Source organism: Pongo abelii, chromosome 3 (genome assembly GCF_028885655.2).
Source record: "Pongo abelii isolate AG06213 chromosome 3, NHGRI_mPonAbe1-v2.0_pri, whole genome shotgun sequence".
NCBI lineage: Eukaryota > Metazoa > Chordata > Mammalia > Primates > Hominidae > Pongo > Pongo abelii.
This window is the reverse complement of record NC_071988.2, coordinates 121,057,214-121,082,507: the sequence shown is the minus strand read 5'-3', so window position 1 is coordinate 121,082,507 and position 25,294 is coordinate 121,057,214. Positions and strand designations below refer to the sequence as shown.

Sequence of the window (25,294 nt, the reverse complement as noted above, 5' to 3'; positions counted from 1 at the left end):
TTTTGAAACGTATTGTTTAAAAATTCTCTACAAGAAAATAAAGATTCATTGAATTCCTTATCAAAAGCAAACCTGGTTTGAAACACTGGGAATCTAAGACTCCAAAAAGAACATTCATTTTTCCAAAATAGAGTCATTAACCAAATTTTCTAGCCCCTATACATATATACACACATACAAATTTGACAACCAAAAAAATCCTTTGTATCATATCAGTTACCATAAAAGGATTCTAAATTATCTTTGACCACACAAAACTGAATTGCTAGCATTTAAAGGAGAGAATTGATGGAAACTCTTTTAGTAGACTACTGTAAATATAATAAGATTTTAATTTTGATAAGAATAAATTTATTGGACATTTAAAAAAAGAAATTTCAAAACCTAAAATAAAATAGTATCCAAGTATAAATGCAATTTTCCTTTTAAAGTATATACGATACAACAATTACATTTATGAACTAATTCTTAATATGTAGGTATAAAAATATGAATTTATTTGAAGTGGAACAAGAAGCCAATTGTTTTAAATAATTACCAAAATAAGAAAATAAAAAATGTTAAAGAGAGGTCAAGAGATATAGAGGATAGAGTGAGTGGTGCAAAGGCAATATTTGGGGAATATATTTGAAGAATTTCCAAGAACTATTGAAAGGCACTGTATCAGTTCTCCATAGCTACCATAACAAATTACCACAAAACTTAGTGGCTTAAAACAGCAGATTTATTGGCTTATACTCTTGGAGGTCAGAAGTCTAACACTGGTCTCACAGGGATAAAATGAAAGTATTGGCAGGTGTATCCCTTTCTGGAGGCTTTAGGGGAGAATTTGTTTCCTTACCTTTTCTAGCTTCTAGAAGCTACCTGCATTCCTTGACTTGTGGTCCCTTACTGCATTTACAAATCCAGCAAGAGTAAGCTGAATCCTTTTTACTTCATATCACTCTGACCATCTCTTCTGTCTCCCTCTTCCGTTTTATGAATCCTTGTGATTATACTGGGCCTGCCTCAATAATCCAGGATAATCTTTTTACCCTGAGGTCTGTGGATTGGTAACTTTAACTTCATCTACAACCTTAACTTAGAATATCACAGGTTCTGGAGATTAAGACATTTAACATCTTTGGGGAGCCATTATCTGCCTATCACAGATACCAATCCACAGATTCATGAGGCTTAATAAGTCCTAAGCAGGATAATTTTTAAAACACACATACACAAAAGTAGATACATCATAATTAAACTGCAGAATATCAAAGAGAGAGAGAAGATATTTAAAGGAACTAGATAGAGAGGACAGATTATTTTCTAGGAGAAAGAGAAGCAGACAACTACTAAATTATTAACAGTATCAATGAAAATTAGGAGACATTAGAATGTTGTTTTCAATGTGCTGAGAGAAAATACTTGTGAATTAAGTATTCTATATATATTCTGTAAAGATGTCTTTTAAGTATAAACTTGAAATAGAGATTTTCCAGAAAAATTAAAACTGAAAATTTACCAGTAAAGGACTCCTCCAAATGACATCTTTAAAAATCTGCTTCAATTAGAAAAAAATTGACCCCAGATAAAATCTGAGATGCAAGAAGGGATGAAGAGCAAAGAAAGTATGGTGGAGAAACATACTGGCTCTTAATAATAGTGTCTTGTGGAGTTGAGCATAAAGTGCACAAAAAAAAACATTAAAAATGGTGTCACAAGGAACTTTGTGGTATACTGAAAATTTGGATACTATGTTTGTTTAATGACAAAAATAGTTCAATAAATTATGGTGTATCGATTCAACAGAATTCCATGAAGCCATTTTAAAATAATACTATATAAGTGTGTATTTTGTATAGTTTGGTATATGTAAATATGTAAACATGTAAATATAGTATATTTACCATATCTTAGTAAGTAAAGGAAGCAGTCTGCGAAACAGCAGATGTAGATATGGTTTGAGATTTCTTGTTTAAACAATATACATACATATGAGCACAGAAAAAGGATTAGAACAATATTCACTGAACACCTTAATAATTATTATCTCTGAGAGACGGAATATAGTTTGTGATTTCATTTACTTTTTTTGCTGTTATATTTTCTCACATTGTATAATGTATATGTTACTTTAAAATAGGTTTATTGTTTATAACAGTTTTAGATTTACAGAAAAATTGATAAAATAATACAAAGATTTCCCATATAGCCTGCACAGTTACTTCTGCTAATAACTTACATTAGTGTAGTTGATTTCTTATTATTAATAAACCAATATTAATATATTATTAACTAAAATTCATACTTTATTTAGGTTACTTTTGTTTTTACCTAATTCTTTTTTTCTTTTCCAATCTCCCATCCAGGGTACATTACATTTAGTTCTCAAATATCTTTAGGCTCCTCTTGGCTGTAATAGCTCTGAGGAGAAATGGTCAGATACTTCGCAAGATACTCCTCTACTGAATTTTTGTGATATTTTGCTCATGATTTGACTGAGGTTGTAAGTTTGGAGGAGGAAGACCACAGAGGCAAAGTGCTATTCTCTTGATACCACATTACATCAGAGGTACATAATATCAACATGATTTATCTCTATTTACATTGACTTTGATCACCTGGCTCAGCAATGTTGTCAGATTTCTCCATTGTAAATTTAATTGTTTTTCTTCACCCTTTTTTTCATAGTGCACTCTTTGGAAGGAAATGCTATGTACATCCCACATTTATGGAGTGAGGAGTTATGTTCTTCCTCGAGGGTGGAGTAGCTACATAAATTATTTGAATTCCACATGGGAAATTTGTCTTTAATTTCCCACTGATTTATTTAATCACTATATCAATAAGGACTTGTGGATATTTAATTTATACTTTGGGTTAAGGTTGAATCCTTCTTTGTTGCTACAATTGTTCTATCTTTAGCCACTGGGAGTTCCTTCAGTTGGCCCCGTGTTCCTTTGACATACCCCATAAATGTGTTTTGTTTGGGTTCTGGTTTGGTTTTGGTTTTTAGCATCTCCTTATTATCTGGCACTGCAAGATGCTCCCAGCTCATCTCGTGCATTTTTATTCCAATCTTAGAATCAGTCATTTCTCCAAGAATCTCTGGTTTCCTTTATTGAAGAATTGTACTAGAAACCAAGATCTGGACACTAGGTGTGCTCATTTTTACAGCATCAAGTCTCTCAATCTATGAACACATATCTCTCCATTTATTTAGATCTTCTTTGACTTCTTTCATCAGAGTTTTGCAACTTCTTCATGTAGATTCTGCTCAAATTTTGTTAGATTTATACCTATTTCATTTTGGAGGGGTTGTTTCTTTTTAATTTCAAGTTCCAGTTCTGCACTGCTGCTATATAGGAAGGCAATTGACTTTTGCATGTTAACCTTATGTCATGTGACCTTACTATAATTGCTTATTAGTTTAGTGAGCGTCTTTTTTTGGTATATTTTTGGGGATTTTCTAGACAGACATTCAGTCATCTACAAATGGTTTTATTTCTTCCTTCCTTTTATTTTCTTTTCAAATCTTATTGCACTGGTTAGAACTTCCAGTACAATGGTGAATATATATGTGTGCTTTCTATATTTCTTATTATTGTCTGAGTTCTGTTATTCATCTTCAAATATTCATTTTTGAATCATTTTCATTTTTATGTGGTTCTTTAATATTTTCTATTATTTAAAACTTGCTCTCTGTTTTGAAATATTCCATTATAGTTTTCATCCACTTTTTTTTTTGTTTCATATTCTCTTTTCTATTATAGCAAATTTAAATGAAATTCAACCATGATCCTTTTCTGTGGTATATTTTTAGGCTAATTAAGTTATTCTGTATTTTTAAGAGGGAGGATTGGGTAGAATATCTTTTCCAGTTTCATGGCTCTAGAGGTTCCTTTTCTAATATTTCATAAAATGACACACATGTGACTTTATATTTTCTGAGATCTGTCTCCTCTCTACTCTCCCACTTTTATCTGCATCTGCTTTTTTGTTGGCCTCTACTGTCTCTGTTCTGTTCAATTTGGATTCTACTTTCAGCAGTTTCTCCCTAGTGTTGGGCTATGTTCAAGAACGGAGCTCCAGTTTGTTGGTTTCGAGAATTTACAGGCCTCACATCCCTCCAGCAGCTTCAGACCCTCCTGCTCATTCCTTTACACTTAGCTGAGCTTAGAGTCTGCTGAACAACCTGCCAGTTTTGACGCCGACCTCACATTGGCTTCCTCTGTTTTTTAGTGATTATTTGTTGGCAGTTTTGGGGCCTTCTCATTCTGAGGGTCTTCAGATGATCTGTTGTTTTCCCACCATTCCCTCCTACACAGTTGCTGACATTAAGTTGGGTTTGCTCCTTCCTGTTCATATTTTGAGGTTTTAGGGATTCCTTTTCACCTAGTTATGTTATAGCTATCTTCTGGGATTTTGTTATTTTCTATCCTAGATGCTTTACCTGTTTTTATGAGGAGATTCAGGAAGTTCTACACTGCCTGTCTAATCACCTTCCCAGAGTCTTCAATATTCATATATTACTTGGGAGGATACGAGTAATATGTATGTATAAGTATGTAAATGTACAAATACATTTTAAAGTTTTTTTTTCTGTATTTTTGGCGTCAGTCGAAATGCAGGTTGAAATGATTATAGATGAGTGGTCGATTCTTCCTTGTAGCTACCTTTCAAGTCATGTTTAAAAATGGGTTTCTTTTTGGCTTTCCTAGCCTGAAATTAAAGTACTCACAAGTGTTATTCTATTTCCACATCTCCTTACTTCCAACTTGCTAAAGAGTATCGTAAGACTTAGAATTAAACTTAAAATAATGGAATTTGTAATGATTGCCCAATGTTTTGAAATCAAACTTATGGAGGGGTTCATAATCATAGTTATTACTGTATTTTTATGTCCTAAAGTTCTAGTTCTGTCTGTAGCCTCCTTCTTATTCTACAAACTAGGGCCCAATTTAACAAACTGGTTGCCAACTGTCTGTATATAGCCCACAGACATATTTTATTTAGTCTGCTCAGTATTTTAAAACAAACAAAATAGCTGCCAACACTTTAAAATCAGATTTCATATTTACGGCTGTTCTTAAAAAAATGAGATCTGGTGCCATTAGGCCCATATTCTCTCCTGGAACTTGTACCCTGATTAAAGAGGAAATGCACTCTCGGGTTTGTGATACTTTCCTTCTAGACGCTTCTCTCATTTGCTACCTTCCAGTCCCCATAGATACTATGCATTTGTAACCCATGGAGTAGTATCTCTTTGAGTACAACCTCTTATATTGGCTTAAACTACAAGTATGTGCTCATTCTTTTTAAAATCTGTTTCTACTCAGATGTCCTGCAGACTCCCCAGAATCCACATATTTTAAAACAAAACTATTTTTTCAAAACTTATTTTTCTTTTCTTTCTTTTTTTTGAGACGGAGTATCATTCTGTCACCCAGCCTGGAGTGCAGTGGCACGATCTCGCCTCACTGCAAGCTCCGCCTCCCGGGTTCACGCCATTCTCCTGCCTCAGCCTCCGGAGTAGCTGGGACTACAGGCGCCTGCCACCACGCGCGGCTAATTTTTTGTATTTTTAGTAGAGATGGGGTTTCACCATTTTAGCCAGGATGGTCTTGATCTCCTGACCTCGTGATCCGCCAGCCTAGGCCTCCCAAAGTGCTGGGATTACAGGCGTGAGCCACCACGCCCGGCCTCAAAACCTATTTTTCTTCCAGTATTCCCTAAATGACCCGGTTAATGTTATTGTATTCCTACAGTTGTCCAAGTTAGAGAAGCCCTTAGGGTTATTATCTCCTCCTCCTTCCTCCTTCTATCCACAGCTTTTCAGTCATGTTCAAAACTGTGACACGCTTAGGTCTGCTTTCACTGTTCCCAATATCTTAAACTTCTTTACTTTTCTGACACCTGTACAACTCCTACTTACTTTCCAAGATGAAACAAAAGTATTTAATCACCAAAAATATGTCCTCTGCCTCAAGGAGCATTTAGTTGCTTCTTTCAAAGTACAAGCATCTCAAGTACATGTTGTATGGTATTTATTTACTGCTGGCTCCCCTATTAGATTATAAGGATTCCTTAAGCACAGAGAGCAGGATTTCGTCATTTCTGTATCACCAATACTAAGACAAAACGCACAGAACTCGATATATGTGTCAAATAAATAAATACATAAATTTTACAAATCAATGAAAATATTGTTTCACATGATTTCACCTCCTTAAACTTTCTATATGTTTCAATTTTTTATTAAATTGACTTTTGCTGGTGCTCTTTTGGTGCTTACTTTGGATTAATAATAGAATCATTTTAAATTTTGCACCAAATGACTACAAAGTTAAATGTCTATGTTAAAAGAAAATTTATTGACTTCATTATTAGAATATGAAGTTTTTTTTTTTTGCTTTAAAACTTTGTTTAAAATATCTAAGGATGCCAGGTATTAAATCTGAAAAAACTGTACAATTATTTATAAAACAGATCCCATAGGAGCAACTGAACAGCTGTGGAAAGATTTGGCACATCACTTTGCCAGCCTGAATTTAATGACCTACATGTGAAGGGCTACATATCCAATTACTAATCCTCCCTCAGCTACTCTTTGCCCTCATATGGAGGCAGCTGAAAAAAGATGCCCTACTAACAGATCAGAAGTGGATCCAGACTTTTTTGCTAGTGCTCAGTTAACAAAGATCTTTTAGGTTTGAGATGAGGAAGAAACAGAAGAGGGACTCACAAGAGTGTTATAGCTGACACAGTGTTTCAAGTAAAATTTAAGGGCTTATGGCAAGAGTGACTTTAGTTTTGTAACTAAAGTCAAAGAAATTTCGGCTCTTTTAGAGAACCTCAAATTCTGGATTTAATTTTCTATTCACTGAAGCCTTTAAACATCTTCAAATATCTTCAAGCATCAAGGATAATTTACTTCAAAATTCTTTCCATATGAGAAGCTAGTCTTCTATTCAAGATGCAAACCTCATTCTTATCTTCAAATTCTGCAATAATCACCTATTAGAAGTAGAGGAGAAAAAAACTAAATAGAAAACGACAATCTACGGGATTGTATTTCATTTCTCTCTCAGTTGACACGGTCTATATATAGCAAAAAGATTATATAAGGTCAAGTATTATAAACAATGAAATGTCATCTGATGTTTTGCAAAACAGCATAGGAAAAATAGCTCAAGGAATGAATAAAGAGTAAAGCTATGGCTGTTTTACTTCAGCCATAAAAAGGCCTTACAGATTCTAAATTTAAATGCATTTTATTGTGAATCTGACTCACTTTTTGAATTTAATTTTCCACTTGAGTTATGTAAAATCATGTGATATGGTAATTTTCTGTATAAATTAAAAATAATACAGGCAAGAGATGATTTTCTCTCATTTTCAACACAGAAAAATTAGGAGCCTTTCTTCGTTGTTTTTCATTTTTAACAGTGGGACTATCTTAATTCCTTCATCCAGTACTCACAAGAATATATGAATGAATACACGTCTGCAGGTACACACTTAATTCTTGAACGGGAAAAAACAGACATCACTGTAACTACCTCCCACTCCCAAAACCCTAACTCCAGACCCCGCCCCGCATAAACCCCTCCCCTTTCTTCCATTGCGGGTTCGAAATGGGCGCAGTTCGATGACGTAAGACGCAACCGCCGTAGCCTCCACTGTGTAACTACCGCCCCTGCCTCTGGGAATTGAAGTTTCTGTGGAAGGAAGCGTGAGCGGTAACCAGGCCAACCCAGAAAGGCTTTCTTTCTGAGATTTCACTTCCCTATCAACTCTTCAGCTCGGTAAGTGCCCTGGCACTGGTTGGCGTTCCCCTGCACTATGGTATTCTCTGGGCGCAAAGGGGCGCGTGCCATGCAGCCCCCGAGTAGCAACAAGGGCTTCCGGGGGAGAGGGGAGCAGTGGTGTGGAAGTGGTTGCCTGCGGCGCTCTTGCTGAAGGAAATGACGTCGATGACAGGCGTCCCCCGCGGCCTACCCAGCTGCTCCCTGGTTCGCCAGCGACAGCTTAATACCGTCTCTGAAATGCGTTTGCTGGCTGGGAGCCTAGAAGGGATAGTGGGCGAGGCTCCGCCCCCGTGGTGGGGCGCTTTCCGTCGGCGTGTGTTTTGGGGTTGCCATCGGCCCGTAGTATGTGAAAAGTGAGTTTGCAAAGAATCAGTGGGAAATCCGTACTCTAAAGGGCCGGAAAGTGTGTTATGGCCCTGCCACTTCGTGGCTAGAGACCGTGGGCTTTACCTCTTTAAAGCTGCTTTACCTTATTTTTCCTGCAAAAGGCTGACGTCGCTGAACTCTGAAATGTAGAGAGCCCGAGGGGAAGTTGCTCTAGGTTCTGTGAGCTGAGGACAGTTTTAAAAAGATCGAAGTGTTACTTGATTTCACTGAAATACTTTAAATTTGGGAATTTTTCTACAGATATGAAGAGGATGGCGACACATTACTTGTCACTTTCTGAAAGAATTTCCTCTGCCCCTTCCATTCCCAACCCTCTGCCCAAAAGGCTTGACAACTGAAGTGAACAAAGGGCTTTTCGCTGCTCCATGTTTAGTCCGCATGTCTTTAAAAAGGGCATTCCTGGCCGGGCGCGGTGACTCACCTCTATAATCCCCGCACTTTGGGAGGGCAAGGCCGGTGGATCACCTGAGGTCAGGAGTTCGGGACCAGCTTGACCAACATGGTGAAACCCCGTCTCTACTGAAAATACAAAATTAGCCGGGCGTGGTGACGCATGCCAGTAATCCCAGCTACTGAGGGGGGGGGCTGCTTGAACCCGGAAGGCGGAGGTTGCAATCAGCCGAGATTGCGCCATTGCACTCCAGCCTGGGCAACAAGAGCGAAACTCCGTCTCAAACAAACAAGAAAGGCCGGGCACGGTGGCTCACGCCTGTAATCCCAGCACTTTGGGAGGCCGAGGCGAGTGGATCACGAGGTCAAGAGATGGAGTTTATCCAAGCCAACGTGGTGAAACCCCGTCTCTACTAAAAATAACAAAAATTAGCTGGGCGTGGTAGCGCGCACCTGTAGTCCCAGCTACTTGGGAGGCTGAGGCAGGAGACTCGCTTGAATCCGGGAGGCGGAGGTTGCGGTGAGCCGAGATTGCGCCACTGCGCTCCAGCCTGGGCGACCTAGCAAGACTACCTCTCAAAAAAAAAAAAAAAAAGGCATTCCTTTGCTATCGCTGTCATTATTTCCAATCTGCATTATTCCCACATTGGTTGAGATTTTTCTGAAAGGGAGACTGTCATAAATTACGACGGTTATTTATTTTATCCCAATCCATAACTTAATGCAGTTTTTAAAAACTTTTTTTTTCTTTTGGTACTCATTGATGTAGGATGTATCCTTGCCTTACAAAGCGAGATAGTTTGTAAGCCCACCTGATAACCTATGTCTGCGAATGAACCCCACAAATTTTTAAAATTTTATGCAGAAGTAAAATTTCACACACACCCACACACACACATATATGTAAAATTTTTTTTTTTTTTTTTTTTTTTTTGGAGACGGAGTCTTATTCTGTTGCCCTAGTTGGAGTGCAGTGCTGCGATCATGGCACACTGCAACCTCTGCCTCCCCAGTTCAAGCGATTCTTCTGCCTCAGCCTCCCGAGTAGCTGGGATTACAGGCGTCCACCACCATGCCTGGCTAATTTTTGTATTTTTAGTAGAGACGAGGTATCGCCATGTTGGTCTTGAACTCCTGACCTCAGGTGATCCGCCCACCTCAGCCTCCCAAAGTGTTGGGATTACAGGCATGAGCCACTGCGCCCGACCTCACACAAATATTTTTATAGTTACTGTAAAATACGTTCTTGAACATTTGTTGAACTTGGTTGAATGAATGAAAATGTACTGTGAGCATCACTGCGTGTGAGAAAGGAATGAAAAACTCTGCCATGGAATTTTATAAATTATTGCCCAAACTAAAACAATTAGAAAGCAAGTATACCTAAGAAAATGCTGTTTTGCTTAACAGGTAATCTGAACACGCTAGTACATAGTGCAGTGTAGATATACATTATACTTATTGTATAGTGTAGACAGTGCGACTTGGTAGATATCTTTGTAAAGTATACTATACGGAATAATTTATAAGATATCAAGTTAGCATCATTTTTGTTGCATTCCATTTGTCTCAGTGCACCCGGCTTATTTAAAGCCTAAAAACTTCACTTAGTACAGTCGTTTTCTTAATTACGAATAGTTTTAAAAAAGATGATGATGATGATGATGATGATGATGATGGTGATGATGATGAAGATGTTGACCATCTCATGACCTTTCCTTGTATTTGAGAGATTGAAACATTACTGTACTATGACAGGTCATATTAAATTTAACTTAAGACTTCTTAGGAAAGGCAAATGCTCCCCCTGGTGTACATGAGCTGTAAAACATTACATTGCTCTTTAAAAAGTCTTCACGTGGGCCGGGCCTGGTGGTTCACGCCTGTAATCCCAGCACTTCAGGAGGCCGAAGCAGGCGGATCACGAGGTCAGGAGTTCGAGACCAGCCTGACCAACGTGGTGAAACCCCTTCTCTACTAAAAATACAAAAATTAGCCAGGCGTTGTGGCGCGCACTTGTAATCCCAGTTACTCAGAAGGCTGAGGCAGTAGAATCGCCTGAACCTGGGAGGCGGAGGTTGCAGTGAGCAGAGATCGCGCCACTGTACTCCAGCCTGGGCGACAGAGCGAGACTCTCTCCAGAAAAAAAAAAAAAAAAAAAAAAACTTCACATAGAGCTAATCAACACATGCCGTTTTTGAATAAAATAGAGAACTGAAAATGATGCCACTGATAAACAGAAATGTGCTCTCTTGGAATATTATTATTTCATGAAGAGAGCAATTTGTTTCCTGTCAATTTTAATTGTGCTTTTAAGTTTCCTCCACTCGGTATTGTTTTGGATACCTGCATAGCTGAATTTTATTTAATGTATATTGAAAGAAAGGAAAATAAAAGTGATCCAGGGGATCAAAATGCATATTTTTAAATTTTTTTCCATCTAGCCTTTTTAGGCTTATTCTGTTTCCCCACCTCCAGTTTCTCAAATTGAATGCTTACCTTACTTTCTAGCTTTTTAAAAAAAAATTAATGAATGCATTCGAGGCTATATGTTTATCTCTAATTACCTTTTTTTCCTGTATCTCTCTTATTCTGTTATCCAAGTCTTTACTGCTCCTCCATATTATTTTTCTGTTCTATTTTTGTCTGCATCCTGAGTTAGATTTTCTTCTAAGTCATCAGTTACTTCTTGGGACTCCAAGTAATCTGGAGTTTGTCTCTTCTATTGAACTTTTTATGTCTTCATTTCCTAGTTTTCACGGATTCTTTGTCACGGATTCTTGTTTTGCTTTTTAGTAAAGCCTGCTTTTATATCACAATTTTCTGTTTTGTTCTTATACTTCTTATTCCCTTATGACCTCTCTGAAATATTTCAGCCAAATTTATTTTAAAGTCATTTTGATTGCCCTATTTTTAATTTGTATCAAGTGAATTTATTTCTTGGTTATTGATTTCAGTTTTAAAAATCAGTTCTTTTTGTAGTTTCCCTCATTCTACAGCATTAAAGACTATAGAAAAGATGCTTTTCATCTCTTATTAAAATTTTTTGTTTTATTAAAAACTGTATTTTCATTATATAACTTTAGAAAATGCAGAAAACCATGGGTAAGAATTAAACGTGTGTGTGTATACCTTTTTTAAAAAGTTGGTCGTAATGTATATATTGTTTTCTTTGATTTTGCTTAATGTATAACCGTTTCCCCTTATCATTAAATAATTTTGGATATGTAAGTTTTACTGGCTGCTTAATATTCCTTGCCCATGTTATAGATTAACCATAATTGTTTAGTTTCCTTTCACTGACATTCAGGAGGTTTCTAACTTTTCACTGTTAAAAATAACACTGCATTGCATATACTCTTGTGCACATTTTTGTGTGCATTTCTGATTTATTTACAGAAATTTAAGGAAATAAATTACTGGGTCAAAGGGTGTCTAAATAGAGATTTTGAAGCTCTTAAAACATATATATGTGTTGCCTTCTGGAAAAATTATACCATGACCACCAGTAGTATATGAAACACTCCATTTCTTTAGACCTTTACTAGCATTGCTGAATATTTAATTGATATTCAATGGTATTTAAATGATATTTACAAATAAATGACATTTATTTGTCTAAAGTTTTATTTCTATTATTTTATGGTTTAACTTTAGTCATATTGATTATTTGAGTTTTTTAACTTTTTTGTGCTTGTAAATTATCTGTTCATGTCAAAAGTTATTTTTCAGAGGCACCAAATAATGTCATCTGAAATGTTGCCAGCATTTATTGAAACTTCTAATGTTGACAAAAAGCAAGGCATAAATGAAGATCAAGAGGAGAGCCAGAAGCCAAGATTAGGTGAAGGGTGTGAACCAATATCTAAACGACAAATGAAAAAACTAATAAAACAGAAACAATGGGAAGAGCAACGGGAACTCCGCAAGTATGTGTTTCAAAATGTATATGCTCTCTTCCTATTTAGAGATATGGAATGTTAGACCTTGCATAGCCCTTTGGCATATTAAATGTAATTGTGTTACTTAAAATTCAATTACTAATTTTAGACAAAAGCGTAAAGAAAAATGCAAGAGAAAAAAATTGAAGCTAACAATGTATATTGTTAGCTAACACTGCCAACTGGCTGTTAAAACTATTTTTTAAAATTGTTGGGGTTTCTTTTAGCACTGTTGATGATCTTGCACTCAACACTTTTTCTAATGCAGAACCTTATTATGAGTAGCAGCACAATTTTTGAAACAGCTGACTTAGATAAGGGATGTAATTAGTTTCCATGTGCTAGTTATGGAATAAAAACAGCCAACTCAGAAAGATCAAGTTTTGGCCTAACATTGATTTTGCCACAAGAACCGTTGCAGGTTTTGGTGAAAGCAGTTTGGCTAAATTTGTCATTATAATAAATGCCAAAATTTATGGAGAGAAAATAAACTGTAGTTGGTGTAAATTAGAGAAAAAGTATGTAATTTTTTTAATGAACAATTTTATTTTGCTTTTTTCTATACCTTATAAATATGGCTTAAAAATCATATAGGTGAATTATGAAAATAAAATTCATCATAACTCAAACTCAGTATTTATAAGGTTAGGGATAGTATGATACCAATAACAAATGAAACTATTCAGATAGTATAGTTAGGATTTAGATAGAAAGCTTTAGATCATTTTTGGAAGCTCATTTCCTTCCTATCTGAAGCTTTTAGATGGATTGTATAAAACTGCTAATACTTGACCATTTTTGAATGGTCACAGAAGTGACAGTTTCTTATGATTTAACCTGATGATTTTTAAAAGTAATTGTTTATTTAGAAGAGTCTTGTAAATAACTGAATACACAATAACAAAATGTTATTCCAATTACTAATTTTAGACAAAAGCGAAAAGAAAAACGCAAGAGGAAAAAATTAGAGCGACAATGTCAAATGGAATCGAACTCAGATGGAAATGACAGAAAACGTGTTCGAAGAGATGTTGTTCATAGCACCCTTCGCCTTATTATTGACTGTAGTTTTGATGACTTGATGGTATTAAAGGTATCATGAATCATTGTCAGAAAAATCTTGTATGTGAATTAGGTCGAATCATTTTTGTTTTAGTATGCAGTATCCCTTTTATATACATTTGTGTATTGAAATGAATCTTAACTTTTTCAAACTTTCTTTCTCCTAAGTTAAATTAGCTAGCAAATTGCATTGATATAATAAATATGTATATTTATATGTGTGTGTATGTGTGTGTGTCAGTATGTGTGCAGACAGGAAAGAGAGACAAACACACACTTCATAGTCTAGATGACAGAACTAAATTAACTACTTATTAATCATAAAGATCTGTGGGGTTTTACCAGTGTTGTTGGTAAAACATGAAAATAGTAATATTATGGCTCTAAAAGTCTTGTTGTTGTCTCTTAAGAGAGTAGCCATTTTCATGAACTAGCATTTTAAATAAATACAAAATATGAAATAATGGGTCACTTACAGAGCATTAACTTACAGTAATTTTGTTAGTATGTAAGGAAATCAAATAACATTTATCAGAATGTATTAGAAAAATTGTACGTATATAGTCATCCCTTCTGCTTATTCCATTCCTTTAAGATCATAGAATGGCCATAGACAATTTTAATAACTTTGCTTTAAAAATTGAACTCTGTAATAGGACATTAAGAAACTTCATAAGCAGATTCAACGATGTTATGCAGAAAACCGACGGGCACTGCATCCTGTACAGGTATGTCTGAAGATTTTAAAGCAGACTCTAGTTTTCTTTTATATCTTTTGTGGCAAAAGACAGATAATTCCTACAGTCTTTGCAGTAGTCTTACAAGTAATCTTGTTTAATGTCTATGTGAAAAAAAATTTTTTTTGACAGAAATAAAGCAAAATATTTTAAACATCTTTTAATATGTTATCTTAGACACACTCTTTCCGGTAATCATCAGTCTTATACAAATTGGCCTTTTCATTGCCTGTAGTTGATATCTTCATTATGGGACATACATAGATTTTTATGCCAGTTTATCAGTTTACAATTACTTCTAGTGTGGGAGAGAGATTGGACAGAGAGGCAGAAGCTGTGGCTGCCACCGCTTGATATATGTCATGGTATCTGTTGTATAGGTTTTGTCTACTTAAAGGTTTTTAGTTTTCTTTTGGGTCACTGAGAGTTTTAACAGGTCTTTTTTAAGCTGAGATGAGGGAGTGATTTTGGAGACTATTTGGCCACTGTTAAGAATAACATCTTTCTGTTGGAATTCTAGGTGACCTAAAAATTAGTACTGGCTCACTGATGTTAAGAACCAGGAACTATTCGTATATTTTGGTTAGATAATTTTGTTTTTACCAAATGATAGTAATTTTATATTTTTGTATTTTGTACTTTTTGTTTTATAGTCTCATATCACACTTCTATGATAGTCCTTTTATCCCCATTTTTATCTGTAGTAGACCCCTTCTCACCCTTGATTCAAACTTAAATAGGTATCAAGGTTTAGAATCAAAGAAAAATTATGAAGACTTTGTATTATTTTAAAAAAAAAGAGGAGTGGGAACTTGACATGGAAGCAGGGAGTTTGCAGACAAGTGATGATTAAGGTACAGGCATGTTATAACTACTTGGGATGAAAATGTAAATGGGATACTGCAGCTACTGGGTTATGAAACATGCACACAAAACATACTATTTCTACCACAGTTTATTGTATGCTCAAAGCATGTCACAAATTTTTTTTTTCTAGATAAATGAGAATAAATATATTTTGTGTTTCATTGATCGTCAGATGAGTAGATGAGAGAAATAAAATATTAGACTTAAATGGTCATTTGTTCTCTTTTTCTATACTTACAAATCTTTTATCAGTTTTACTTGACAAGCCACGGAGGCCAGCTGAAAAAGAACATGGATGAAAATGACAAAGGATGGGTCAACTGGAAGGTAATTAAAACAGATAAACTCTCACATAATTCCAAGTATTTTTATGTTTCTAAAGGTCTACATTTTGTACCTAAATTCTATATAATGCTACTTAGTACAACAATCTCCAGATGTAATCTCTGAACCTAAGTCTAAGATTACAAATCGGAGATGCTGAAGGAGGGAGTGAGACATCTGGTAGCTTTTATTTGTTCTCATTAAATCTTCCCTATTTTATGGTCAACTTTTAAAACGTATTTTTAAAAAGAAATAATTTTAAGGGCCTTTATATCATTTCTCCCTAGCATACTAGCTATACGTTATATGTTACCTATAAAAATGAAGTCACTCTAAATTTTGGAAGTGTGCCTGCATTCTGTTTCTTGTTACTCTGTGCTGGCCACTAACCGCATGTGGCTATTGAACTTGAAATGTGACAGTCTGAATTGTGAATTGAGATGTGCTATGAATGTGAAATACATACTGGATTTCAAAGACTCAGTACCACAAAAGAGAAAGAATGTGAATATCTCCTAGGTAATTTTTAAAATATTTAGTATATGTTCAAAGGATAAAATTTTGGGTATACTGTATTAATAAAATAAATTGTTAAAATTAATTTCACCTATTTTCACTTTTTAAAATTTGGATACTAGAATATTTAAAATTGCCTATGTGGCCTCACAATTTTTTCTACTGGAGCAAATTGTTCTCTGTCATTGGTAAAGGTGACTAAATAGATTGGCTTTGGTACCAGTCCCTGAGGAACTTGATCCTATTTAGGGAAGTACTGGGTTATCCCTATACCTTTTTTCTTTCTCAAAGTCAGTTCTCTCAGTGACACACTTTCCCTTTCACACTCACTAATTCCATAATGAAGGCATTTATTTTATTAATAGCCTATGATATGAAACATTTTCAAAGGCTTTTAAGTTTTTAAGTACAATATATTTACCAAATCCTATACTTGTGCCCATTTTTCTAAGAAATAGTGTAATAAATTAAAAGAGGCATGTTTTCAGTTATTTTGCGGCTTGTTAAATTTATCATTTATACCATCACCTTTCCAGAGAGACTTGAGATTCATTGGTCTCTAATTAATCAGGTTCCTCTTGGGGCCTTTATTAAATTTGTAATACAACATTTTCCAGAAAACTGGCTGTTTATTAATTATACATTTTAGGAGAGAGTTCTTTTGCTTCACTCTTGGTTTCATTAAAAATTATGGATAAGTGTCATCTGAACCTGGTGATACATCTTTTATGCAATCAGTGTGGCTTACAAAATCATGACTGCCAGCTATTGTTCAATTTTGTACCTGTGACCTGACAATTTTGGTGAAGAAGTTTTCAAATGTGTGTCTCTTTGTAGAAACAGATACATGGAATTAATTAAATCTATAAGCTATTTCCTTTTCTTTCTTTCTTTTTTTTTTTTTTTTTTTGAGACATAGTCTCTTGCACTGTCACCCAGGCTGGAGTGCAATGGCACGATCGGCTCACTGCAACCTCTGCCTCCGGGATTCAAACAATTCTCCAGCCTCAGCCTCCCGAGTAGCTGGGATTACAGGCGCCCGCCACCACGCCCAGCTAATTTTTGTATTTTTAGTAGAGACAGGATTTCACCATGTTGGCCAGGCTGGTCTCGAACTCCTGACCTTGTGATCCACCTGCCTCAGCCTTCCAAAGTGCTGGGATTATAAGCATGAGCCACCACACGTAGCCAGCTATTTCCGTTTCATGATTCATGTAGATGGAGAGGAAGTAATTGGAGAAGGCATTCTTTGGTCGTAGAACAATGTGAGCAAATACATGGCAGTAAAAATGCGTTTGTTTTGTTGGAACGGAAATAACGTTGGAAAAGTAGATTATTGTCATATTCAGGAAAGAGTTTTTATATTAAGGAGTTTAGATTTTATCCCGCAGAAAAAGATAAAACATTGAAAATAGTGTTTTTAGAAAATGAGCCTGCTATCAGTGTGTGGAAGTAGGTTGGAGGGGTCTGAGACCAACAAGGAGGAAATAAAATTAAGAGGCTATTTAAATGATCAAAGTGTGAGACATAAGAAATTGATGTAGTCAATTCAAAATAATGCATTGTAATTATATTATCTCAAACTTTGTTTCATATGTTTTTGAATGGAGTTGTTTTGGGAAAAGAGAGTAATCATTTTTAGCCAACTTTCATAAGGTCTTATTAATTAGTACCCTCTTTCCCTGTTGTCTTAAAGGATATCCATATCAAACCAGAGCACTATAGTGAACTCATAAAAAAAGAAGACCTGATTTACCTTACATCAGATTCACCTAATATACTGAAGGAATTAGATGAATCAAAGGCCTATGTGATTGGAGGATTAGTAGATCACAACCATCACAAGGTACTATTAAATTTTTATTTTTGCTTTTGCTTGTTCTTAAAATTGATATATCACCATTTCCTGAAAGTAACAATAATACTAATGATAGCTCATCTTTATTGAGTGCCTACTATATGTCAGTCACCTTTTGAGCTAAGCAAAGTATTTCACATATATTAGCTTGCTTAATCTTCACTCAACCCAGTGAGATTAGTGCTATTATTATCTACATTCCACAGGTAAGGAATTCACGGCACAGAGAAATTAAGTCTAAAATCAACAGTAGTAGGTGACAAAGCAGCTATTTGAAACCAGGCCGATTGCTCTGGAGTCCACATGCTTAAATGCTATCTATGCTTTAGTGATAGAAGATTCTGCTGCTAATCAATTGCTAAGCCATTGGAACTTAAACTAGTTTTTAAATATGTTATTTTCATGGGATGTTTTTTCTATTATCTTTCATTTGTACTTTTCTGTCTTCCCATCCATACCTTTATTTGGATGAAAAATTACAGAAATGCACTTTCTAAAAGAAAATGTCATTTTGTACTTCACCGGCTACATTGCAGCATGCAAAATTCTTCATATCTGCTTGTCCAGTATGTTAGCTCTGTGGCTATTGAGCACTTGAAATGTGTACAGTATGACTGAAGAACTGAATTTTTAAAATTATAATCAATTTAAATTTAAGTAGTCACACATGGCTACCAATTGGACAGTTGCTGCTCTATTGCATCATAGGGAATTTTATCAGAATGATCTTTTAGCCTTTTTGTTTTTTTCTTAGTGGAAAAATTCTATTTTGTTATTTATATAGAACCACACTTTTTCTCATGTTTATGTTTCTCTGAACTAAAACAATTTTGTTTTCAAAAGCACCTGCTTCAATCTATTATTATTTGCCCCCCCACCAAGTTTGCAAACCATCAATTGAGAAACTGAGCTTTTCTTTCTCCTGTACTCTGTTTTTTGACCATTTCAGTTCTGGTTGGACATAGGCTTCAAGGATTTTAATTTTGAGAAGACATGAAATTCATATTCTGCGTTTTTTTAATTGACGAGGAAAAATAAAACTTATAGTCAGTTATTTAAAATTTCTCAATTCAAGTTTTCATTTAATTTGTCTTTGCCATTTGTGCAAAGTGGTGTTACTAATTGAAATGTAATTTTTTTTTTACATTTATGGGAAGAATGATGGTGCTTCTATAGGAATTCAGTTTAAGTTCAGCCATACGTTGCTTAATGATGGGGATATGTTCTGAGAATTACGTCATTAAGTGATATCAGTATTATAGAGTGTGCTTACAGAAACCTAGATGGTATAGCCTACTACACATAGGCTGTATGGCATAGCCTATTGCTCCTAGGCTACAAACCTATACAGAATGTTACTGTACTGAATAGTGTAGACAATTGTAACATAAAGGTCTTTGTGTTTCTAAACATATTTAAACATAGATGATATAAAAGATTTTTAAAATACAGGTATACGTGGTATACATGTATAGGGCACTTACCATGAGTGGTGCCTGCACAACTGCAAGTTGTTCTAGGTGAGTCAGTAAGTGAGTGGCAAATAAATGTGAAGACCTGGATATTACTGTACACTGCTGTAGACTTTATAAATACTGTACACTTATGCTATACTAAATTTATTTAAAATTTTTTCTTCAATAATGAATTAACCTTAGCTTACTGTAACATTTTTACTTTAGAAACTTAATTTTTTAAACTGTTGGACTCTTGTAATAACATTTAGCTTAAAACATAAACACATTATACAGCTGTACAAAAATATTTTCTTCATATATCCTTATTCCATAGGCTTCTTTCTATTCTTAATTTTTTAACTTTTTAAAATTAAAAAAATTTTTTTCCTCTTTTTTTTTTTTTAACTTTTTAAACTTTTTTGTTAAAAACTAAGACACAAACACACACATTAGCCTAGGCCTACATAGAGTCGGGATCATCAAAATCACTGTCTTCTACCTCTACATCTTAGTCCACTGAAAGGTCTTTAGGGGTAATGACATGCATGGAGCTGTCATCTCCTGTGATAACAGTGCCTTCTTCTGGAATGCCTCCTGAAGGACCTGCGTGAGGCTGTTTTATATGTAATTATTATTTTTTTTTAGGAGTAGAAGGAGTACACTCTAACGATAAAAAGTATAGTAAATACATAACAGGTAACATATTTATTATCATTATCAGGTGTTATGTACTGTACATAATTGTATGTGCTGTACTTTTATGTGATGAGCAGGTTCGTTTCTGCCAGCATCACCACAAACACATGAGTAATGTGTTGCAGTATGATGTTCCAACAGCTCCAAAGTCACTAGGTGACAGGAATGTTTTAGCTCCATTATAATCTTATGGGACTACCACTGTGTATGAAATCTGTCGTTGCCTGAAACTGTGTTATGCAGTGCAGGACTGTATTTTAAACTGAGATAAAGGCAGGGTAGAATGCGGAAAAGATATTTCAGTTAGGAGATATGTGAGCCAGATTTTTCTTGTGATTCTGCCACTGAGGAGCTTTGTAACTCGGCAGGAAACATAATGTCTTTGGTTTCCTCATTTGTAACTTGAGGAGCTTAAAACAAATGCTCTGCACATTGACTATACTTATTGTCAAGAGAATGTTTCCAAATGAGCAGTAAAACACACACATACCCCCCATTCAGATAATATTCTCTGAACTATAAATTCTCTGAACTATAAATCTTATCTAAAAATTATTTATACTATTACAGAAACTTTAAATAATTTAATGTTCTTGTCGAAGTCATAGTGTCTTTGTTTTAGGGACTCACATATAAACAAGCGTCAGATTATGGAATCAATCATGCACAGCTCCCACTTGGAAATTTTGTGAAGATGAATAGTCGAAAAGTTTTGGCAGTTAATCATGGTAAGCTGTAAGGGATAAACTGAAAATATACCTGAGCAAACATTCTGAGAAAGAGTATTACATTTAGTATTTGAACAAGTAGAAAGTATTACACCTTCCTGGAGACAAAATTGTAAAAAGTAATCATTTATAATTTGTTTAAGTAACAGAAATAATGTGTATTAGAAAATTTTGAAAATGTATGAAAATATTAAAAAATTAGCTGTGTCTTACTACACAGAGATACTTGGTGTTAACTTTTTGGTGTTGACTTCTAGTTCTTTTCCTATGTATATATATTATTATTTATTACATAATCGGATTTTTACTATATTACATACAATGTTGTGAATCTGGGATATTTTCTCTCCTTTATTACTTTATTTTTTCATGTCATTGAATGATTGTTAATGGTGACCAGGCACAGTGGCTCACACCTGTAATCCTAATCCTAGCACTTTGAGAGACCGAGGCAGACAGATCACTTAAGCCCAGGAGTTCAAACACAGCCTGGGCTACGTGGTGAAACTTCATCTCTACAAAAAATACAAAAATTAGCTGGGCATGATGGTGGGTGCTTGTAGTCCTAGCTATTCAGGAGGGTGAGATGGGAGGATCACCTGAGCTCAGGAGGTGGAGGCTGCAGTGAGCCATGTTTGTGCCACTGCACTCCAGCTTGGGTGGCAGAGTGAGACCTTGTCTCAAATAAATAAATTTAAAAAATGGTTGTTAATGGCTATGTACTAGTGCATCATTTGAATATACAGTAATTTAACCATTCTACTATGATTGAATTGTGTTTTTTTCTTTTTGCTGTTGCAAATAACATTGAAGTAGACATCCTTGTACTGGTCTTTGCCTGGACTTTGCTTTAAAAAAAATTTTAAGCCGAGTTTTTAGTCAATACACAACTACTTATTAAACTTTTTATGCGCTACTTTCTATATAGCAGGTCCTAGGGAGTTATAAAAATGAAATTATCGATTCAACAAATGAATTGCCTCTAAAACCTTTGATATATAGTAGAAATTACTTTTTCCACAAAGTAATTCAGGTTAGCCCTTCAGCAGTATGCTGATGTGAGAGTACCCTGGAGACAATATTGATACTCTTTACTACAACCAATGTGAAAAGAAAAAAGAAAAAAGCCAGGCAAGGAGGTCCTAGTGTAAGTGGCTCTTTACAGGAAACATGAAGAAAGTTAAGTGAATGCTAACTAGGTTGTTAGCATGTAAAGGATAAAGATGTGAAGGGGCTAAAAAAGAGTAGGAGAGAAACTGAAAAGATATTTATTGATTATAATTGACATGGGATACTGGTAAATTTCTGAGTGCTTAAGAACTGAACTGAGAAAAAGCTAGATAGGAGGTAATAGGCTTAAGTACCTTGGGGCAAATCGGGCTTGACAGACAATAGAAAGAAGAAATAAGAACAAAGTAGTTATTAGGACAAACTAGCACTCTTAACACAAAGGCAATGTATTTTAAAAGACATTGTGCAGCATTGTGATGAACTTGGCTAAGAAATGTACAGAGTTTGTCTTTATTGCAGTGTTTGAAATTATTCTGGAATACCTGGAAACAAGAGACTGGCAAGAAGCATTTTTTACTATCTTGCCCCAACGGAAAGGAGCTGTTCCCACAGACAAAGCCTATGAAAGTGCTTCTAATGACAATCAGTCTCTCAGGATGGAGGAAGGTGGATCGGACAGTGATTCCAGTGAGGACGAATATAGCAGAAATGAACTAGATTCACCACGTGAAGAAAAGCAGGATAAGGAAAATCACACTGAATCTACAGTGAACTCTCTGCCACACTAATGATACCTGGTTTCCTTTTAGTTTAAGGAAAAATTAGGAGAAAGTGAGGTGCTATATAGAATATTGAAATTGGAAGAACATTTTATTTTCTCTTATTTCTGTTGTGATTTTTAAAAACTTTTTTTTGGACCTAAATAATAATTTAAAAAGCCCTTTAAACTTTGTAAGGAAATATTTTTTGATTTTGCATAAGAAGATTTAAATGTGTATGTGATTTTTTTGTTTTTGTTTTTAAAGCCTCAAATAGTAGTTTATAGATAATTTTACTATATTAGTATATTTTCATTTTATTTCATTTTATATTCTTTAGAATGTGCCTTCTGACCTTTCAGTTTTTTAATTTTATAGTCACATCAGCATCTTTATGATCTATTGCCTATATATCTGTGAGGGCACATATTCATAAATATACTGTCAATCTATCAGAATGTTGTGTATGGTAGGTTACCCTCTATTTGCAGCTTTTATGTTTAAATTAGTTACTTGAAAGAATGTAGTAATTTTAGGAAGAAGTATCAGTTTGATAGACTTAATAATTCATTTCTTTTGGACTATGGAGCGCATATCTGTTCCTCCTTTGTGATGCCTTTTTATGGTTCTGGAGTAATTACTGAAGAGTTGAGAATCTCTTTAATGCATTTTCTTAATTCTTACAATGGTGATAAGTTACTTCAATTATAAAATTGAATTTTGCAGACTAAATTATTTTATAAGGCTGTTGCTATTGAAAGATCAATTTTGTCTTTACCTGCATTTAAAATGGAACAGCTCTTAGCAGCTGTGGTTTTTTTTTCCATATTTTTTTTTAATTTGTTGGCTCTTAAGATGAATAAAGTTTATAGGTGCATCTGCCTCCTCTTCTATAAGAATATGCATACTAATGTATGTTTCTATAAATCAAATGCACATGTGATAATATGCATGTAAATATATAACTATCCTCATCATGTATGGTTCTCAGTTATTAATTGATGATAGCATGATTGATTTGCCATATATCTGTATTACTTGTGTGAATGGTTGTGTTAAACACACTAAGAACAATTTGAATTTTATTAAGTACAAAAATCCTTAACGTTTGTATGGGAACATTGGCAAGAAAGAATAGTGTAAAAGGGAACTGTTTTAGTTTCCTATCAGTGATTGTACATGCAGTTAAATGTTTAAGGTAAAATGATTGGTCTCTGTCACAGCTAAAAGATTTCAGTAGCCTTTATTGAGTTTGGGTAAAATAAGTTGCTGTTCTTTTGTCTTCTTTTAATATATAAAAGTTATATTTAAAAAGTACATAACATACTATATATGTTACATACTAACATATATATACACAACAAAGTTTATTGGATTTAGTACTGATATTTACTGTCTATTTTTGTTACTTTGTTCTTAGTAATCTATTATAGTTACCTATTTTAAGGTAAGGTCTATAGGCAAGATATGTAAGTAAAGACAAGCCCTACAATTTGAAAATAACAAAGCTTATGTCTTAAGTTGTATTTTTTCAAAGGTTCATGTTTTTCTGAATAAATTGGTTTATTAGCATGAAATATTATGCCTTTTACTAAAATAGGGCACTGTTTAATTATGAAAGGGGGAAATCATTCCAAATAAAAGTTTAATTTTTATTAATTATAAGAAAATCTGTATTAGTTTCCTAGATGTGCTATAACAAGTTACCACAAACTGGGTGGCTTTAAACAACAGAAATTTATTCTCTTAACAGTTCCAGAGACTAAATGTCCAGATTCACAATGTCCCAGTGCCATGCTTCCTCCTTAGGCCCTAGCAAAGAATACTTCCTAGGCTTTTGGTGGTTGCCAGCAATCCCTACTGTTCCTTAGCCTATAGTGGCTTGACTCGAATCTCAGTTTTGTTGTTAAGTGGTCTTCTACCTTGTCTTCTATGTTTGTATCCGTGTCTAAACTCTTTTTCTAGGGAGACCAGCACTGGGTTAGAGTTCACCATGATCCAATATGACCTCATCTTGACTGCATCCGCAAAGACCCTGTCTCCAAATAAGGTCACATTTACAGGGTACCATGTGTTAGGATTTGACATATCTTTTGGGGGACACAATTCTACCCACTACAGGCCCATATCTTATCTAGGATGTTGGTGGCAAGAAGGCGAAGATTACTACCTCTTTTGATATAACTAGTTTCTGAGGTATTTAAAAATTTGGTTTTAAAAACATTAAGCTTTTTGCTCATTTGAATGTATATTTTTCTGTCAACATTGTTTTGGTTTATTTAGGTTCTTTATTTGTTAAAACTTCAGTAAATATTAAAGTTACTTGTATTAGAACATAATAAAAGTGGGGAATTAAACTACCTAAATAAACACATCAAAAAATATATGTCTGCTGAAATACAGAATTTCCTCACATTTAATTTCTTTAATAACCTACAGTCATCATAAAGCAAGCTCATTCTTAAGAGAAGAACCATTCTTCATTCTGATTCTCCAGAGTTTAGTGCTGTTGACATTACAGCATTTGAAAATGCTCAGAATGGAAAAATCAAAAATGAGAAAAGAAAGTAATTCTACTGAATAAACATCTTTTGGGAGGTAAATGAACAATGATGAAATCCACCAGTGACTGGCAATTGTAAAGCAAAGTGACATACTATTTGACTTTATAGACAGAAAAGGTCACAGAAATGATATAGATAAAACGCAAGAATTGTCCATAGAGCCCTGAGAAAGTATACAGACAACAGGTGTAAAATGAGATAAAGA

At 34.7% G+C, this 25,294-nt stretch overlaps 2 protein-coding genes across 6 annotated transcripts in view; one reads left to right on the top strand and one right to left on the bottom strand.

The window, feature by feature from the left end:
• Positions 1-7,574, bottom strand: part of MTTP (microsomal triglyceride transfer protein) — a 59,319-nt gene extending 51,745 nt beyond the window's left edge. The window contains exon 1 of the mRNA XM_063723545.1: positions 7,466-7,574. Coding sequence (XP_063579615.1) covers positions 7,466-7,532 — 67 coding nt within the window. The 5' untranslated portion in view covers positions 7,533-7,574. The remainder of the gene's footprint in view (positions 1-7,465) is intronic.
• A 42-nt stretch (positions 7,575-7,616) lies between these two features.
• TRMT10A (tRNA methyltransferase 10A) lies at positions 7,617-24,195 on the top strand. 5 transcript variants are annotated; one of them, XM_063723547.1, is made up of 9 exons: positions 7,653-7,790; positions 8,421-9,090; positions 12,292-12,499; positions 13,442-13,604; positions 14,230-14,301; positions 15,430-15,504; positions 17,714-17,863; positions 20,651-20,756; positions 22,287-24,195. In XM_063723547.1, exons 3-9 carry the CDS (start codon positions 12,315-12,317, stop codon positions 22,553-22,555), a joined length of 1,020 nt encoding a protein of 339 aa, XP_063579617.1. In that variant the 5' UTR covers positions 7,653-7,790; positions 8,421-9,090; positions 12,292-12,314; the 3' UTR covers positions 22,556-24,195. The 5 variants fall into 5 exon arrangements, with proteins under 5 accessions (XP_002815042.3, XP_063579618.1, XP_063579617.1 ...); XM_002814996.6 differs by lacking the exon at positions 8,421-9,090 and having other exon boundaries at positions 7,617-7,790; XM_009240214.4 differs by lacking the exons at positions 7,653-7,790; positions 8,421-9,090 and adding an exon at positions 7,951-8,146.
• Positions 24,196-25,294: the final 1,099 nt, after the last annotated feature.

What these genes read in the sequence shown, in the direction of transcription:
- TRMT10A (XM_002814996.6), top strand. Translation starts at nt 12,315, where the DNA reads ATGTCATCTGAAATGTTGCCAGCATTTATTGAAACTTCTAATGTTGAC. An exon ending in GGGCACTGCATCCTGTACAG is followed by an intron (nt 14,302 to 15,429) that starts GTATGTCTGAAG and finishes ATCTTTTATCAG; the next exon opens with TTTTACTTGACAAGCCACGG. An exon ending in AAGGATGGGTCAACTGGAAG is followed by an intron (nt 15,505 to 17,713) that starts GTAATTAAAACA and finishes GTTGTCTTAAAG; the next exon opens with GATATCCATATCAAACCAGA.